Source organism: Natrix helvetica (assembly GCF_964273705.1).
Source record: "Natrix helvetica genome assembly, chromosome: 2".
Taxonomy (NCBI): Eukaryota; Metazoa; Chordata; class Lepidosauria; order Squamata; family Natricidae; genus Natrix; species Natrix helvetica.
The window spans coordinates 241403637-241422882 of NC_138552.1; the positions used below are offsets into that span (position 1 = coordinate 241403637).

At 39.5% G+C, this 19246-nt stretch overlaps 1 protein-coding gene across 2 annotated transcripts in view; it reads left to right on the top strand.

The window, feature by feature from the left end:
* Nucleotides 1-19022, top strand: part of EPRS1 (glutamyl-prolyl-tRNA synthetase 1) — a 49756-nt gene extending 30734 nt beyond the window's left edge. For both annotated transcript variants that reach the window (XM_081945200.1, XM_081945201.1), the window contains 12 exons: nt 1002-1053; nt 2234-2443; nt 2786-2858; nt 3572-3651; nt 9760-9861; nt 11676-11831; nt 11917-12114; nt 13636-13809; nt 14237-14397; nt 15525-15603; nt 18102-18166; nt 18658-19022. In XM_081945200.1, the coding sequence (XP_081801326.1) occupies nt 1002-1053; nt 2234-2443; nt 2786-2858; nt 3572-3651; nt 9760-9861; nt 11676-11831; nt 11917-12114; nt 13636-13809; nt 14237-14397; nt 15525-15603; nt 18102-18166; nt 18658-18808 (1501 nt within the window). In that variant the 3' untranslated portion in view covers nt 18809-19022. The remainder of the gene's footprint in view (nt 1-1001; nt 1054-2233; nt 2444-2785; nt 2859-3571; nt 3652-9759; nt 9862-11675; nt 11832-11916; nt 12115-13635; nt 13810-14236; nt 14398-15524; nt 15604-18101; nt 18167-18657) is intronic.
* Nucleotides 19023-19246: the final 224 nt, after the last annotated feature.

A 19246-nucleotide genomic window follows, 5' to 3' on the forward strand; every position in this document is an offset into this window, starting at 1 on the left:
GGGGAAGGCAGAAATGAGTGAAAAATGGGCCATTTTTTGCTCAATTTTGCCTCCAGCCCCCAGGAGTACTCTATAAGCCTTTTAAAGGCCATGCATGCAATTTTTTGGACAAAAAACGGGCCCATTTTCACGAAAAAGGGCGTTTTTTTGTTTGTTTTTTTGGGGGGCCACCCCCCCAGGAGCACTCTGCAAGTCGCCTAAAGGCTATTCATGCCTTTTTTTGGGGGGGGGGGAAACAGGCCCATTTTTGGGAGGTTTGCAGAGTGCAAAAACTTTTTAAAAAAAATTTGCCTCTTCAAAACCTTGGTGCGTCTTATACTCCAGTGTGTCTTATACTCCAAAAAATATGGTATGTTGTCTCTGTTTAAAATTTATTCAGTACCAGCTATTTCCTTGATCCTGTGTAAAATGTGATGTAATCTCACCTTTGATAAAAACATGAAAGAAGAGAAAGTAATAAAGACATAATTATTATACTTGAAGTGATAATGCTTCATAAAAGAACTTTACAACTGAAAGATTTTAAGGAACATTTAAGGAAATTATGGGAAGCTGGCAAAGAGACACCCCCCCCCCAAAAAAGTAGCAATAGAAATGAGCCATTTTCTGGAAATTATAATAGCAAATCCAGAATTTTCAAAATATTTAGATTTCAAAAACAAATTATATATCTCAACTATATGAAAAATATGTTGGCAAAACCAGAGATATCAAAATATTTTGTCTTTTTAAAATAAACTGTTGTATCTAAATATAGACATATAATATGATTTAATCCATTCTGTTAGTACTGAAGCTCAGGAATAAATATTTATTTTCTATTTTTAATATGGTTGTTGCAATAAAAACTATACATTAAAATTTTATTTTTTGTTTCTGAATTATGTACTGAATATGCAATTTAATTTTTTGCAGTAAAATATTAAAACAAATAAACTATTACTTTATTAATTCAGTAATTATTAACCAAAATTTATTAATTTATTCTCTCCTTTCTACAGATTGGGTCTAGAAGCTAAGAAGGAAGAAAATCTAGCTGAATGGTATTCTCAGGCAAGTATATCTCAAATGGACATATTTTTCGTCAAAATGGCTTGCTTGCAACAATTTAGTAATTGGCATTATGTAAATTATATTCTTAAAATACCAACGTTCTCAAATTCTCAACATATTTTAATGATTACATCTATAAATCAGATTCAGAGTTTATTACTGAAGTACTGGAAATAGAAAATCGTTAATTTCTGTGAATTATTGCACAAAATGAAAAAACGGAAAGAAAACCAAATATGAAGGGCTATAGTATTGAAATGGAAGTGAACGCAAAATAATTTTAGTTGTTTATTCATAGCTACTCATTTCACAAAACACGACCCTGTGTGCCATACAACAATGAAATAATACATGTAAAAAGAGGCAATATATATTATAAAAATATAAAATCCCTATTAAAATAGAATGTATGAAAACAAATAGACCAACCCTAAACAAAAGGGGAATAAGAATAACCACCTAGCAATGGAGCCATCTGAGCATATCTCTAGTTCCCTGGGAGTTGTGTCCCTGATTACATGATCAGGTGTTGAAGGACTTCTGAAATATCAAAAGGGATGGGGCTATTCTAATTTGGGGGAGAAGAATGTTCCATAAGGTGGTGGCAGAAAAGACATGTCGCCTATAACCCACAAATGAAAATCTGTAGCTGGTACTTGCAACACATCTGCCACACCTAATGGGGTAGGATGACTTGCCTCCAGAAGTTGTGAATGCCCCAACACTGGAAGTCTTTAAGAAGATGTTGGATAGCCATTTGTCTGAAACGGTATTCCAACTCTGCTATTGTATTGTATTGTATTGTATATGTTACCAGGGATAGGGTTGTTTTTTTAATATAGGGAATACTTTTTATAGGGAATTTGGATAGTACATTTCTGATAAAAGTGATTTCAACCTAACACACAATTTCCTTGAAATCAGTGGGCTATATTTAATTCTAATACTGATTCAGTTGTATTCGCAACCAAAATAAATGTATGTATTACATGTACATTTATACTCCACTACTATGCCATGTGACTTGGCATTTTACAGAAAATATCGACAGTTTCTATTAAAATTGTTTTAGAAGAAGCCCCTCTATCTCTGGGTATTTCTGTCTTTTTTATTGAACATTTATTCTTCTGCATACCCAGCAACATTATCGATGACCAAAGCATATTTATTTTAAATAAAGGTAATTACTAAATCAGAGATGATTGAATACTATGACGTGAGTGGCTGCTACATCCTCCGTCCATGGGCTTTTTCAGTATGGGAAGGTATCAAGGACTTTTTTGATAGAGAAATAAAAAAACTTGGAGTGGAAAACTGCTACTTCCCCATGTTTGTATCTCAAGCTGCACTGGAAAAAGAGAAGACGCACATTGCAGATTTTGCTCCGGAGGTAAATTTAAATATTATATTAATTTCACCTTTTCTATGAACATGCTGCAAATATTTCAAAAGACTAGCCCCAAATAAAACTTTGTGACCAGCAAAAAGTAGCCATGTGTATTTATAGGAGTTGGCCATTGAATTATGTATGTTTGAATACTTATATATCTAGCTTCTCAGTTAATCAGTATAAAAGCAATCGTATAGGAATATACTATAAAAGCAATAGATCTTTTTTATAGCAGCATTAATTAAATTGTACTTCCCATATATTTAAAAATACTTTGTGTGTACATATGTGTTTATAGAAACAAAATGTTTGTAAAAAAACAAAACATTCTGTGGTTTTTAGGTTGCCTGGGTTACAAAATCTGGCAAAACAGAGCTGGCAGAACCAATTGCTGTACGTCCTACTAGTGAAACAGGTAACAATGAATGGTGTAAAATGCAGTAGAAAACACTAGATTTTCCCTTAATGTGGTGCTACTGTAGGCTAGTGTCAATGGATTTTGAAACAAAAATGGATTCAAACCAGAAGCGATCAGAGTGTTGCTAAGAAGCATACCACTTCAAGGAAAGAGGGGATGGAAAATATGGATTGGTTTTTAATTGAGGTAAATTTGAGACAAAATCCACTTAAATCATATAGATTTATTAGAAATATAATTATCTTTGGATTATAAAATTGTACTGCCCATTTTCCTACTTTTAAAAATTCTACAAAGTGGGTGACAATATACAACTTAAAAAAATTAAATAAGGTGTTAAAACAATAAATACTAAACCAGATCAGGAGAGCAGCAACATCACCTTAATCAAAGGAATGCCTGAGTAAATAGAGATGTATTAAACTGACCTCTAAACGTACAAGCTTTAACTCCAGCTGTATTCAAATGGGAAAGAAATTCTGCAACTGGGGCAGTTGTATTAGCAAGGTCCTTTTTTGGAATGTCACATGACAGATGCAGCACACTTAGGAGGGCACCTGTACTAGATCTTATTTGATGACAGGCACTGAGACAACAGACCCTTACTCTATTATCGATATCATTGAAAATCAACTTAATTTCAAAACAAATAACAGATTACGTTGCATTCTTTCAAAAAAAATATTATCTTCTATGTTTTTTACTTGTAGTAATGTATCCTGCATATGCAAAATGGATTCAGTCGCACAGAGATCTTCCAATCAAGCTTAATCAGTGGTGCAACGTTGTAGTAAGTAGAGGTTTTTACAGAATATGTTTTATTATTTGCTAGTTAACTAGTAATTGCTGCTCCTGTCTCTCATTACTGTGTGGTAAAATCTTGATTTTCCAGCTGCATTGGAGCAGTGTAGTCAAACTATCTAGCTTGACCTTCCCCAGCAAACTGGATAGCCCGGCCTTGCCAAGACATGGACTTGCTACCATTACCAGCTCATCTACCCCTAGCCCAAAGAGCCTGAATGAGTCCTCCCAGAACTTTATTGGAACCCAGCCAGCCTAGCTTTGCTGGATCCGGGCTGGTATACATGGCTCACCTGAACAGTCCCGCATAAAACTGGCCTAATTGATCCAGACCCATTCTATCTTCTTATATGCCAATGTTAGGCTATATATTGCAGATGTGTCCAAACTGACCTATTTGGTCACACCCTTTTGTCTTAAGGGATACAATGTCTTCTATAGACAGCTTATTTGGCCGTAACTGGGCCCTTTTGCTGACATGGCTGTGTTTATAGTCAGCCAAGTTGAGCATCTTGTTCCACGAACTCTTAGGAAGGGTTACCTGGGCAGGAAAATAAGAGAAGAGAATGAGAAAAGATAGGCAGAGGACATAGTGTTCCAAAAATATAATGCATTATATTATGAACAGCAGATATATAGTACATAAGCCATAAAAATTGTAACTTCTGTCATTAAATATCTGGCAATTGGTGTTAATGCAGTTTTAATGAAGAAAAAAACTTAAATATAGAAGTCAGTGTTAAGATCTTAAAAGCAGCCATTGTCAGGGTTCCAAGTAACATCCCCAACCAAGTAAGACTCCAAGGCAGGCATTCCCTCAAAGTTCCATTTTCTTAGAGATGCCATATTGGCACATCTGGGAAAACCCGAATCTGAGGCGAGAAGGGAGACGGAGGAAGATCTGAACGAAGCAGCTATAGGAGGGGTGAGCCGGTTAAAGTTTCTCAGAGCAGAGCAGACACAATTAAATGGCAAACCTAGAACCTAGGTTTGAATCCTTGATACTATTCTGATTGTGACCTTGGCGTTTGCTTTTAACATCTTTTTAAACATCTTTTAAATATCTGCTTTTTAACATCGTTTTAACATCTGCTTTGCCGGTTCCTACACCATCTTGAAACTCTCCTGAATGAAACCCGGGGAGGCGACTAGCCCATTAACTCACCCTTTTCATCTTGGGTCAGGAAAACCTTCTCGACAAACAAATGATTTTACATCTATTTCTTCAGCACCAGTTACCAACTAACTGTACCCCATGATTCCATTTCTATGTACACGAAGCCGGAATTACTGCGGCTGCGGGAATCCCCTTTCTCGCAGGTCTGGCCTTCAGCCCTTTCGAGGGCCCACCTTGAGGATGGGTTTATTAACCCTGAGAGGTGGAGGAAGCGCAAATTAAGGGGTTTTTTAGTAAAATATTTTTTAAGAATTTGTAGGGATCCTGGGGTTGGGGGGTGGGAGGAGGGGGGGGAACAGGTCAGGAGGGATGGTAGAGCCAGGCATCTAGGTGTGGTCGAAGGAGGAGGGAGCGGAGTGGGGGAGGAGAAGGAAGATAGCATTCCTGTGCAGGGCACTTTAATACCAACGGTCGTAGGGAGGGGCAGGTGCGAGGACAGTTTAAGAGCACGTAGTCGGTTGGGAGACCGGGGTTTTTGGTCATTCCCGGTCGTTTGTACCAACCCCTGCATACTAGGTGGTCAGGATCTACAGACCCAAGGCCTGAGACTGCTGTTATGCAATGCGAGGTCCGTTGTCAATAAGGCCCCCCTCATCCACGATCTAATTTTGGAGGGGGACCCGGACCTCGCCGGAATAACCGAGACCTGGTTGGGCCACGAGGGAGGTCTACCCCTTGTGGAAATGTGCCCTCCAGGTTATCGAGCATTTCACCAGCCTCGGGCCCAGGGAAGGGGCGGTGGGGTAGCAGTGATTATCCGGGAAGACTTAGAGCCGAGAGAGTTCACTGTGCCGCAGACATCCGGGTGTGAGTCCCTCGTCGTGAGATGGGGCCCAGGGAGGCAGTTGGGCCTGCTGATAGTATACCTGGCTCCTCGCTATACTTCAGCGGCCCTGCCCGAACTCCTTGAGCTGATCTCATCGGTGGCGGTTGAGACCCCCAAACTTTTAGTGATGGGGGATTTTAATCTGCCGTCGATGGGAGAAGCGTCTGAGGGGGTTCGGGAGTTCATGGCTTCCATGACAGCCATGGACCTGACCCAGTTAATTCAGGGCCCTACTCATGAGGGAGGCCATACCCTGGACCTTGTTTTTGTCTCTAGCCAGTGGACGAGTGATCTGGGAATAGGGGATCTAGACACTATTCCCCTGTCATGGTCGGATCACTCACTTCTCCGGCTGGACTTCCCTGGTGCTACCCCCCGCCGCGAGGAGGCGGAACTGGAAGGTATTAGATGGTTCCGCCCCAAGCGCCTGATGGAACCGGATAGGTTCCAGACGGAACTTGGGCCACCCCCTGTGGACCTGACCCGCCCCCGAGTAGAGGACCTGGTAGTCGCATGGAATAGTGCGGCTACCGGGGCCCTAGACCGGGTGGCGCCTTTGCGGCCTCTCCTGCGGCGAAGAACCACCCTGGCACCTTGGTTTACCGAGGAGCTAAGGGTGATGAAACGCCACAAGAGACGCCTAGAGAGTCGTTGGAGATCCTCCCGTTCCGAATTTGACCGAGCACAGGCACGAGCTTATTTGAAGACGTACCTTGTGGCACTAAGAGCGGCCAAACGTCAACATTGCGCCGCTCTTATTGCGTCTGCAGATAACCGCCCTGCCGCCCTGTTTCGGGTGACCCGTTCCCTCTTGTTTGAGAGACCACGGGAAGCCCCTCTACAGGGTAGAGCAGAGGAGTTTGGGAATTATCTACAGGACAAAGTCGCTCAAATCCGGATGGGATGGACCCCTTTCAGTGGTTCAGTAGAGACGCCCGTTGCGAGTCTTGAGGGACCGCTTTGGGAGGAGTTTGACTCGGTTGCCATCGAGGATTTGGACAGGTTGCGTGGACGTCTGCGACCCACCACATGTTTATTGGACCCGTGTCCCTCCTGGCTTGTACTGGCATCCTGGGAGGTTACGCGCGACTGGCTCCTGGGCCTGGTGAACGCCTCGTTGGGTGAGGGGTCTCTACCGGCCGCCTTGAAAGAGGCGGTGGTGAGGCCCCTGCTCAAGAAGCCTTCCCTGGACCCAACGGACCTAGTCAATTATCGTCCAGTCTCCAACCTTCCTTTTTTAGCGAAGGTTGTAGAGAGTGTGGTAGCACAGCAGTTCCCACGTCACCTGGAGGAAAATGATTATCTAGACCCGCGCCAGTCCGGCTTCCGACCCGGGCACAGCACGGAGACGGCCTTGGTCGCATTGGTCGATGATCTCTGGAGGGCCAGAGATAGGGGTTGTTCCTCTATCCTGGTCCTATTAGATCTCTCGGCGGCGTTCGATACCATCGACCATGGTATCCTGTTGCACCGGCTAGAGGGGCTGGGAGTCAGAGGCACCGTTTTACGGTGGTTTGGCTCCTACCTCTCTGGTCGGACGCAACGTGTGTTGACAGGGGAGCAGAGTTCGACCCGGAGGCCACTCACATGTGGAGTGCCACAGGGATCGGTGCTCTCGCCCCTCCTGTTCAACACATATATGAAACCGCTGGGCGAGATCATCCGTGGTTTTGGAGTGGGATATCATCTGTATGCTGATGATACTCAGCTATACATTTCCACTCCGAACCACCCCAATGAGGCCGTCGAAATGATGTCCCGGTGCCTGGAGGCCGTACGGGTCTGGATGGATGGCAACCGACTAAAACTCAACCCTTCCAAGACGGAGTGGCTGTGGCTTCCGGCCTCCCGGTTCAACCAGGTGCTTCCATCTCTGGCCATCGGGGGCGTCCAACTAGCCCCCATGGAACAGGTGCGCAATTTGGGCGTCCTCCTGGATACCCGGCTGTCCATGGATAACCATGTAACAGCCGTGGCAAGGGGGGCGTTCCATCAGGTTCGCCTGATGCGCCAATTGCGCCCCTTATTGGACCGGGATGCCCTACGCACAGTCACCCATGCGCTAGTGACGTCTCGCCTGGATTACTGCAATGCTCTCTACATGGGGCTTCCCTTGAGATGCACTCGGAGACTACAGTTGGTCCAGAACGCGGCCGCGCGGGTGATTATGGGGAGGACCAGATACTCCCCTGTAACACCTCTCCTGCGCGAGCTGCACTGGCTGCCTGTGGTCTACCGAGTGCGTTTCAAGGTTTTGATTATGATCTTTAAAGCGCTCCATGGCACAGGGCCTAGTTATATGCAGGATCGCATCCTGCCCCACACATCCCTACGACCAATTCGCTCACACAGAGAGGGACTTCTCCGGGTGCCGTCCGCCAAACAGTGTCGGGGGGCGACACCCAGGAGCAGAGCCTTCTCTGTGATGGGCCCAGCCCTATGGAATGACCTCCCCCGTGACATCAGGATTACTTCCGATCTCCGCTCCTTCCGTGTACAGCTGAAGACCCACCTCTTTCAATTATCCGGCCTGGCTCAAGCGCAATCGTAATTTTCCCATTCCTCCAAACTGTTTTTTAAATTGTTCTTAAATATTAATTTTATTGGGTTTTTACAATTGGGGTATTTTAAAGTAGATTTTTAACTGTCTATTGTTGTAATTTGTTTCCTCCTCCGTGTATATGTATATGTGTTGTGTATGTATGTACGTTTGGTGTTGTTATGTATTTTATGTTATATGCTCCATTGTACGCCGCCCCGAGTCCTACTTGGAAAGGGAGCGGCTAATAAATCCAAATTTATTATTATTATTATTGAAATCCCCCAGGTTTTCCCCACCCAAAGGAAAGTCAAAGTCCCTTCCCCTGAACCCATCACTTGGTCCAATCAATCTACCGTTCCAACTCGAGATATTTCCCAGTCACACCTCTTCAGGTGCAGGGTAGACATCCTTGACTCCCAGAGAAAAGAATGTTGTTATAGCTATACAAAATATATCCATTCCATGCAAACCGCCTCTCCCATTTCCCATAACAGGCCTGTGCACTAAATGTGGGAGCCCTGAAGATCCAAAGAGAAAAAGGGCCTCCAGAGCTGACAGGCTGCCCCCCCCCCCAACCGAAGAGTGTGTCCTGAAATGAGAGGAGCATAGGAGGTTAATTCAGTCAGTCCCTAACCCACCTTGATAGAAGAAACATCTTAGATAAAAGAGTTTAATAAAGCTGGACTCATATCTCAATAATTTCCAAACAGGCATTCCTCCATGACGGCACCAACATTAAACCCTTAAAGGGCACTCAAAGCTTTTGTCTCACAGCAGAGGGCAGGAGTTGTTCCTCAAATGGGCAATGGCATGTTAGAACTTTAGCTATCAGTTTGGCTACAGGAACCCATGGCAGGCTTCATATATTCCTGGTGGGAATCCCCAAATGGAAACTTGACTGCTCTATTTGGATTCCACTATAGCACCGCTGTTTTGCAATTTTTTTTGCACCAGCTGTTAAGCGAATCACTTCAATTGTTAAGTTAGTCATTCAGTCATTAAACAAATCTGACTTTTTCCATTGACTTTTCATGTTGGAAGCTGGCTGGGAAAATTGCAAGTGGTGATTACATGAGCCCGGGACAATGTATCTATCATCAATACATACCAGTTACAAAACATACAAATTTTAATCACAGGTGCACAGGGATGCTGCAATGGTCATAAATGTGAAAAATGGTCATAAGTCACTTTTAAGTGCTGTTGAATTGAGTTACTAAACATTGACTTGAACGGTCACTAAATGAATTGTTGTAAGTTGAGGACTACCTGCATAGACTATTAGTCTGACAGGAGGGAACTAATACATGGCAGAAGGTAATGATAAATGAACGTAATATATTGTTCCAGTGATGCAGATCATTCCCTTTTAAATAGTTTTTTTCACAGTATGTGAGTAAAACTGTAGATCCCTAAATTTCTTAAATCATAACTTATCATCAGAGAAAATAGTTCTGAGTCATGGCAAAAAGGTGTCTTTAAAAGTGAATGTATTGATGAAGATTATGATTTGATCAAAGACTTGTTTTTATTTTTATTAAATTGCTTGAAGCGCTGGGAGTTCAAGCATCCACAACCATTTTTGCGTACTCGTGAATTCCTGTGGCAAGAAGGACACACGGCATTCTCTACTTATGAAGAAGCAGCTGAAGAGGTACCACATGCCAAATAATTTTTAGAAAGCATTGCTTAGCCTTGCAACCTCCCAAAGGTGCTTTTTCAAGAGGCAACTGGACTTTCTTGTTTTTCTTTGAAGATGTTTCACTTCTCATACAAGAAGCTTCTTCAGCTCTGACGAATCTTCTTGGATGAGAAGTGAAATGTCTTTAAAGAAAAACAAGAAAGTCCAGTTGCCTCTTGAAAAATCACCTTTGGGACAACCATGACCTGAGAATCTCCATAGACATTTAACATTTCAAGGCTTTCAAATGATAAATCCAAAATATTTGCCTAAATATTACACTACTATTTTACACAGAGAACAAACATTTTTAAGTTTTGCACGTACACTTGTTTGTTTATGAGTGTGAAGTTATATGTCTACGTAGTATGTTGGAATGGACAGCTGCAACAGACTTATCATCAACATCATCAGCCTAAAAACCAGTGATCTCCAGGAAGCTTCTCTGACAAGTGCATTTGCAGAAACAGCACAGTTCACAAAAATGCCACCATTACATACTTAAAGTTTGATGCAAGAGTGCCGCATTTGCATTATGATGTCACATATGTTATTTTTGCCCCATGTGCAGGTAATCATGCTTCCTGGTTGAGAACAAAGATTTGATAAATTATTGTTGTTATGCTTTTGAGAATACATGCAACGCAGTAATGAATCTAGTTATATTTTCCTGTCGTATGCTGTGAGGTTTATAGTAATATATTTGATTGCTATAGTTTGCTACTTGCTCTTCTGGGTGCTTGTAAAATCAATATATTTTAAAACGATTTTATGAAAGATGTAAATCTTGTAGGAGCAGTACAAATGCAAAGTTAAACAAAAATCACATTTAGTTTCAGCATTGAACTATCAAGTTGAAGAATAACTGAACATTTATTTTCAAAAATCTGCATTATTCATTGTGATTCTAGTTATTACTACAATTTAAACCTACAGTATAGGTGGTACCTTGCTCAACAGTAGTAACTGTGAAAGGGATCTTGGAGTCCTAGTGGACAACCATTTAAATATGAGCCAGCAGTGTGCAGCAGCTGCCAAAAAAGCCAACACAGTTCTAGGCTGCATCAACAGAGGGATAGAATCAAGATCACGTGAAGTGTTAATACCACTTTATAATGCCTTGGTAAGGCCACACTTGGAATACTGCATTCAGTTTTGGTCACCATGATGTAGAAAAGATGTGGAGACTCTAGAAAGAGTGCAGAGAAGTGCAACAAAGATGATTAGGGGACTGGAGACTAAAACATATGAAGAACGGTTGCAGGAACTGGGTATGTCTAGTTTAATAGAAAAAAGGACTAGGGGAGACATGATAGCAGTGTTCCAATATCTCAGGGGTTGCCACAAAGAAGAGGGAGTCAGACTATTTTCCAAGGCACCTGAGGGTAGAACAAGAAGCAATGGGTAGAAACTAATCAAGGAGAGAAGCAACTTAGAACTGAGGAGAAACTTCCTGACAGTTAGAACAATTAATCAGTGGAACAGCTTGCCTCCAGAAGTTGTGAATGCCCCAACACTGGAAGTCTTTAAGAAGATGTTGGATAGCCATTTGTCTGAAACGGTATAGGGTTTCCTGCCTAGGCAGGGGGTTGGACTAGAAGATCTCCAAGGTCCCTTCCAACTCTGCTATTGTATTGTATTAATTAATGGCATAATCCTAGTCAGAACAACTAGGTTTGTATCTGATTGAGCATTCTTGGCTTATAGGACACTATCATACATTAAAATCCTTTCCGTATAGTATATATTTAGAAAATTAAATAGTTTCTAACTTTTTTGCTTGCTAGGTATTGCAGATTCTTGATCTATATGCTCGTGTATATGAAGAACTACTTGCAATTCCTGTTGTGAAAGGAAGAAAGACAGAAAAAGAAAAGTTTGCAGGTGGAGACTATACCACAACAGTTGAGGCATTTATATCTGCAAGTGGGAGAGCTATCCAGGTACAGTACCAAATTTGTTGTTCACCATATATTCATGCATAGAGGTTTACTAAATGCTTTTTTTACTTTCTTGTATTGTATTTAGGGAGCAACGTCTCATCACTTGGGACAGAATTTTTCAAAGATGTTTGAAATTGTCTTTGAAGATCCCAGAGTGCCAGGAGAGAAACAATTTGCTTATCAAAATTCTTGGGGCATTACAACCCGTACCATCGGTGTCATGACCATGATTCATGGAGATAACATGGGTTTGGTACTGCCACCTAGAGTAGCATGTTTTCAGGTAAGTTTTAGAAAACACCTCTTTGATGCACATATGATGGCTTTTTCCTTTTTTCCTTGGTATTTTGTAGAAAGGGTAATGTAGACAAACTAGATTGAAGCTATAGTTGACTAATTCTGAAGTCCTAATTACTTTAGCTGTAGTTACTTGTCCTGTAAATTTTAGAGAATCTGAAACTTCCATAATTAAGTCTCACTTATATAATCCTTCAACAATTGGCAATTATATTTAGCTAGGGAAAGCTGTTTTCAAAGAGGGCTACAGGGGCAATGTTCTATCTGGTACCACAAGGGGGCAAAGAGGGCCACGTACCATGTGTGGTGCCATCCTTTGTGTTGCTGTGGCAGCAGGGAAAAGTGCAAGTAGATGCAACTATTTGCGTTGCTATTACATTCTAAGGTTTTGAATAGACAAGTAGAAAAAAAGGGGCTGAAGTAGAGATTCTGATTTTATATAAAAATAATCATGATGTTCTATTGCCTTTTTCAGCAAATTGGTGTGATTGCAAAACTTCACTGTTGTTTGTTTACTTGTTTTTATATGTTTTAATAAATATGTGCCGACACAAAATTAAGTTGGAATCAAGTATTAGCATGAGAAAAAAACATTTAAAAGGTTCTAGTAGTAGAAAAAGTTGTTCAGAAATGTATTAGACTCCAAATATGAAAGTTAAGAATGCTAAATTATATATTTGCAATGCTTTCTGTTTGAGAAAGGTAAAAATTATGAAAGAAAGATATCATTAATGAAGGAAGAATGCATGGACCAAATAGCATGACATAGTAAAACATTGACAACATATTTTAATTTTTGTATCCCTTTCCTTTGAATCAAATAGTTTGAGTAATTTTCCAAAGTTTTTGGATTGTCTTTTTTAAAAATTATAAAATAATAATAATAATAAATAATAAATATTTATTTCTTAGCTGCACCCTCTCCCGAAGGACTCGGGGCGGCGTACAATAAAACATATGAAATAAATATATAGACAAGACATACATATTACAAAAACATATGTCAAGACATGTACAAGGAGGAGGTCGGCTAATAGATAAAAACAATAAAATACAGTGTTTAGAAACCCTAAGTAATTGAATGCAATTAAAATACCCAAATAAAAACCCGTCAGGAGCGATATAGTTAGATCAAAGTTGAGCCAGGCCAGCTACTTGGAATAGGTGGGTCTTGAGCTTTATACGAAAGGAGCGGAGGTCAGAGGTATTCCTAATATCTGGAGGGAGGTCATTCCACAGGGCTGGGCCCGCCACAAATAAAAATCCATCCTGCACATTTTATAGCTGTATATTATAATCCTTGCAAGTAGTACATTAATGGAACTATGCAAATCTTTGGGAAACATAAAATTGTATATCTGGGACATCTTTCCTGAAGCAGATGCATATATTTTCCAGGGTCGTGCAGCTTCTTTAGGAATTGCTCCTTATACATGCCGCTGCACAACAGCTTCATTTAGTGAGGCTTTCTTCTGTCTAGCTTTATAACTACTGGGTCCTTATTCAGGTGGTGATTATTCCTTGTGGCATCACTAATTCCCTTCTGGAAGAAGAGAAGGAAGCATTACTGACAAAATGCAATGAATATTGTAAGAGATTGCGCATGGCCAATATCCGTGTGCGAACTGACTTGAGAGAGAACTATTCACCTGGCTGGAAATTCAACCACTGGGAGCTTAAGGTAAATATTTTAATTCTGTTCTCTTCTGATTAATTCTTTATTACAGGCTTTTTCACCTGTATAATTTGGTATCGGAAGTATATATATAAAATAAATGTAAAAATGTAAGATAAATGTAAAAATCAATACAAATTGATAAGTTGTACTTTATTTATGAGTACATGCTGCTATTTGGAGAGGAATCATCCCTTCCAGAGTGTCTATGGGATGAACATTTCCATCTGTCAAGAATTATTACCTCAGTGCTGAGTTTTGGAATATATATATATGCTGGTTTTGTTGTATTCGGGTCTTTTCCCGTGTAAGGTTGAGATTGTCTTTGCAACGTTTCGGCAGGATCACACCTGCCATCTTCAAGCTGTGGGCTTAAAATGGGAACGGAGCTGCCGTTCCCATTTTAAGCCCACAGTGACTTTTTGACTTATAGGGTGTTCCAATCAGGCTTGAAGTGGGACCACGTGATATGAAGAATCATCAGTTTGTAGCTGTTAGAAGGGACACAGGAGAAAAGTTGACCTTTTCTGAAAATGAAGCAGTGAACCAGCTCAGCCGTATTCTGGAAGAAATCCATCTTAATCTTTATAACAGGTGAGACTTGAGGATGGGAAAAAGTGAGTGTGATAGAATGGAGAGGACAAACACCATCTGCAGTCCTATTACATGATTTCAAATACATGTAAAATAAGTTTACAGTAATAAATGAAAGATAAGAACTAAACAAGGGCATCTGAATTCCAAACAGAAGATTAACTTGCAGAAAACAGTGAGGCCACCTCTGAAATTTACACAGTCCAGAGAAGAAGTAGAATGTTGTTTGGTTTTCCATACAGCTGGAGAGCCCACTGTTGGATAAATGCCATCATGGTGAGGATACACTCTGGGTCACAGACAAACAGCCTTCTTCAAATCCAAGTCCAGAGAGCAGGACATGCCCTGAAGGGCGTGCATGCTTGGGTGACTAATTTAAAAAATTAAGGAATTTTAGCCCTTAGTTGTTCACAGCTTTGTATAACAGTACCTTAAGTCTGACCTGGTAGGAGACTGACAGCCACTTTAATCTGTTTAGGATAGATAAAATATATATATGTTGAAATACCCAATCAGCAGTCTAGCAGCTTAATCTATGCTGGTTGTATTAAGTACTTCTGAATGAGATTTGGTTACACTTTTATAAGGGACTCTCAAGTGAATTTAATATGTGGAAAAAGTTAAATGCATATTCAAGAGAATTTGAATATGAGGGAATTATAAAAGATTGTTTGACCTTTTTAATGTTTTAAACAACTTGTTTAGCACACTTATGCAAGGGTACTGAATCAGATTGTTTAAAACATTAAAAAGGTTCATTACAGATCATCCTTGACTTATAACCACAATTGGGAGCGGAATTGCAGTCATAAGTTGTTATAGTGATGTCAGAGCACTCATGTGACTGGATCTTTATTTGACCGTTTTTACATCAGTCATTAAGCAAACCACACAGTACTAAGTTCAAAATCACATGGTTGTTGTGAATTGTGTAGTTATTAAATGAATCTGTTTTACCACCGGCAAATTTTTTTAAACAAATTGCAGTTACACAACTGCAGGATGCTGCAACTGATCATAAATGCGAGCACCTGTTTTGAGGCCATCATAACGTTGAACAATCTGTAAGTGACTAGTCATAAATCACAGACAATCTGTAACTGGAATGAATGTTTTCTTTATTTTAGAGCTGCTGAAGATCTTAAGAGTCATATGGTGGTGGCCAATTCCATGGAAGATTTTCAGAAAGAGCTTGATTCTGGAAAGGTAAATAATTTGCCATTGCACTGTGGCTGAGTCCCTTCCTATGCATTCTTAAAACCCAGTAAACAGTAAATGCAGTAAAACATGCATTCACGAGATTTTTTTTTTAAAATGTAACTGCTAGGATTCTGGAAGCTTTCTTGATCCTGGAACAGAATACAAGAATTCTGAAATGCTCCATTTCCCTCAAACGACAAAACTTTTCCCAGACAATGCTGTTGTGGAATACAGCTTGCTTATTTAAACAGTGAGAACTGGAGTGGTGCAAAACTGTTTTAAGAATGGCTTGGTCCTGAAATAGAACTTGGAATGGCCATGTCTAATACACCCCAAAATTACTTCAAGTTGGGAGGATTTACTTTACAAAACACCCCCTGGAACATCACTATGACAGAAGGAAGTTTGGGAGGCCTGGAGAAAAACGAAGCATCCTGGAGTTTCCAGAATGTTTCAGTCCTAGAACAACAAGCCTTATGCAGCACTAATATTTTGAGCCACATAAACTAGCTCAAGAATTGCAGACAATGCTTTCAATTATAAATCTGGATGAATGAATAATTCTAGCAATGCAGACAACAAATTGTATAGTTATTCATTTAAAAACATGTTCATCTATTAGCTTTAATTAATACAGCATCTGCAGTTAGCCATTCTAGGTGTTTTGTTTCAAGTGAGTTCTTGAATTTTCCTCACTAGACTGCTAATTCAGGAATACAGGACATCTCAATGATATGGAGATGTTTCTCTTCTATCAGAGTGGCAATGGAGGTGAACTATGGCAAGTAATTATCAGAAAGATAACATAGGAATAGCAACTACTTTCATCCTCTCTCTTTTCAAAACATTTGTAAAGATAAATGCTGTCACCCCACCATTGGAACACTTGCTGTCTTGCATTATCAGCAGAAAAAAAACTCAGCAAGTTGAATGTCTGATCAGACCCTGTAATGGGAATAATTGTAAAATAATTTAAAATGATATAATTAATGCATTCAGTTCATAGGACACACTATTTGCGTCAAGAATCCATTTCTATCTGATTTAAATAAGAGTCATCAAGTGCAGGCAAAGATTTCAAAAGGCAAGGGGTTATTGGAACTGATATGATAGTGCAATAAAATAATTTTCGCAGCAATAAAATATTGTTGGTTTATAGAAAGCAAAGTTTACTCCTTGGTTTACAGTACGTTTATTATAAGGCACCACTTACCTATTTGGCAAAACATGTAAAATGTAACTTCCTTTAAAATAAAGAATATACTTGATGTGGATAGGTAGGTAGGTAGATAAATATGCATTCTTTCAATTTATAAGGAAATCTCAATTAGAATTCATTAGATCTAATACAGATTTGGGAGGAAGTGCTGAAGAAGTGCAGGGAAGAATGGATAGTTTCATCCACTAGTTCAGGTGTCCTCAAGATTTATATAAATTGGAATAAGTCTTGGTCACAAAATGCAACTGAATTATTAGAGATTACAGATAGACCTCGATTTACAAACATGCATTTAGTTTGAAGTTACAACAACATTGAAAAAAGTGACTTATGACTGATTTCCACACTTACGACTGTTGCACTGTCCCCATGGTCACATGATCAAATTTCAGATGCTTGGCAACTGATTCATATTTATGATGGTTGCAGTGTCATGAGGTCATGTGATCAACCTGTGCAGCCTTCTGACAAGTAAAATCAATGGAAAAGCGAGATTCAATTAACAACCATATCACTATCTTAGCAACTGTAACGATTTGCTTAACAACGATGGCAGGAAAGGTTGTAAAATGGGGCAAAATTCTTTTAGCAAATGTCTCACTTAGCAACATACATTTTGGGCTAATATACTGACCACAATGTATATCAGACTATTAAAAGTTATTGTAAGTAGTTGCAAAGACATTTTTTTTCATTGTTAAATAGAAAAGATAAAACTTGGTTGCCCTATCGCATCTGGAAAATGCACTGGAAATTTTGAAATTTTATTAGAATAGTACGGATATTAAATTTTTGAAAACAGAACCAGAAATTAAAGCAGGAATTTTGCCTATTATCCTCCATTATTTTGTTAAAATAAGGATGATCTCTGCATTTGTCACTTTACAATGTTTAGTTTTTTTATTATAAAGATTAGATTCCCACCCCCCAATTTTGTGGTTTAATTTGTTGTTTTATGTGATTTTGCTAATAAGAGGTGCTTTTATGCTTTCATTGTGCTTTCATTAAATGTGCATGTTAAAGTCTTACAAGACTTAAAGAAAACACTGAATAACACTGAATAAATCTTAACAGTTGTCTATGTACTGAATATACAAAGACAATTTATAAGCAAGTAGAGTCAGTGTGATTTCTTTTAAGATAGCTGGAGTTACTTTAGCTCTTTGGTATTGCAAATCTAAATAGAGAGCCACTAAAGCAATGGATATTATTACAATTTAATAAAATTTAAAAAGTAACTCTTGTTACATGATCTCTAAAATATTTGCATGTTCTCTTTTTTCAGATAGTGCAGATTCCTTTCTGTGGAGAAATAGAATGTGAGGATTGGATCAAAAAAACAACTGCCAGGTAAGAGAGAAGGATGTTTTATGTCGATGAATAAAAGAGAGATTTTAGAATGTATATTTTTCAGTTACAATTTATTTTGTGTGTTAGGGTTTGAAAACCAGAAAGTAATTTTTGTAAAAACTTGCATGTGTGACTAATGTAATGAATTAAGTACATCTAATTAAGTACATTTATGAAAAATATATCCGTATGAAACAAGGGTGACATGCTGTGTATGTTGGTGAACAAAAGCGATGCCCTGCTGGATTGGAGCCCTGATCCATCTAGTCCAGCACTCTGTTGTCTTAGTGGCCAGCAAACTGCACAAAGAAGCCCAGAAGTCTTCCAGCAGAAGGCTTTCAGAGGCAGTCTCACATCTTTCAAGGCTAATAGAATGTAATTTAATTTTTTTGCTTAAAGATGTACTTAAAGACATTTGTAAGGTAAGCACTAACTTGATCATACCTGACAACTTCTAACTGACAAGTATAACCCCCTGCTTTCTGTTTCAGAGAACAAGATCTCGAACCTGGCGCTCCATCCATGGGAGCAAAAAGTCTCTGCATCCCCTTTAAACCACTTTGTGAGCTTCAGAATGGAGCAAGATGTGTCTGTGACAAGAATCCTGCAAAGTTTTACACTCTCTTTGGACGCAGTTATTAAATTACTGTTGGAAATAATAATTTCCTTATATTTCAACTCAACTTTTTAAATTAAAGACCAAGATGTTTCCTGATACTATCCAGGTTTTTGTTGTTACTTTTTAAAATAGTAACTAACAAAGCCATAGAGAGTCATATCCTTTCAGTGCAACTAGCAGTATTGCATAAACCTTTCTGTATACAGTATCTCTCTAATAAATAAGTATTGTCATCTATTACTTGCCATATTTTTGTATTGATGAAGAAAACTTATCTGTCTAGTGGGTAATCACAGAGTTAGAGGTGGAAAAGTGTTTAGAGAAGATATAATAGCATCTCTTGCTCAGTATAAGATCCATTAGGGCTAAGTACTTGCAAATCTGTCATATGTTCAATTATCTCTGCCTGTCTCACAAGATCTGACATGCTCTTCTGTATTAGAGTCTTCTGGTGAGATCCA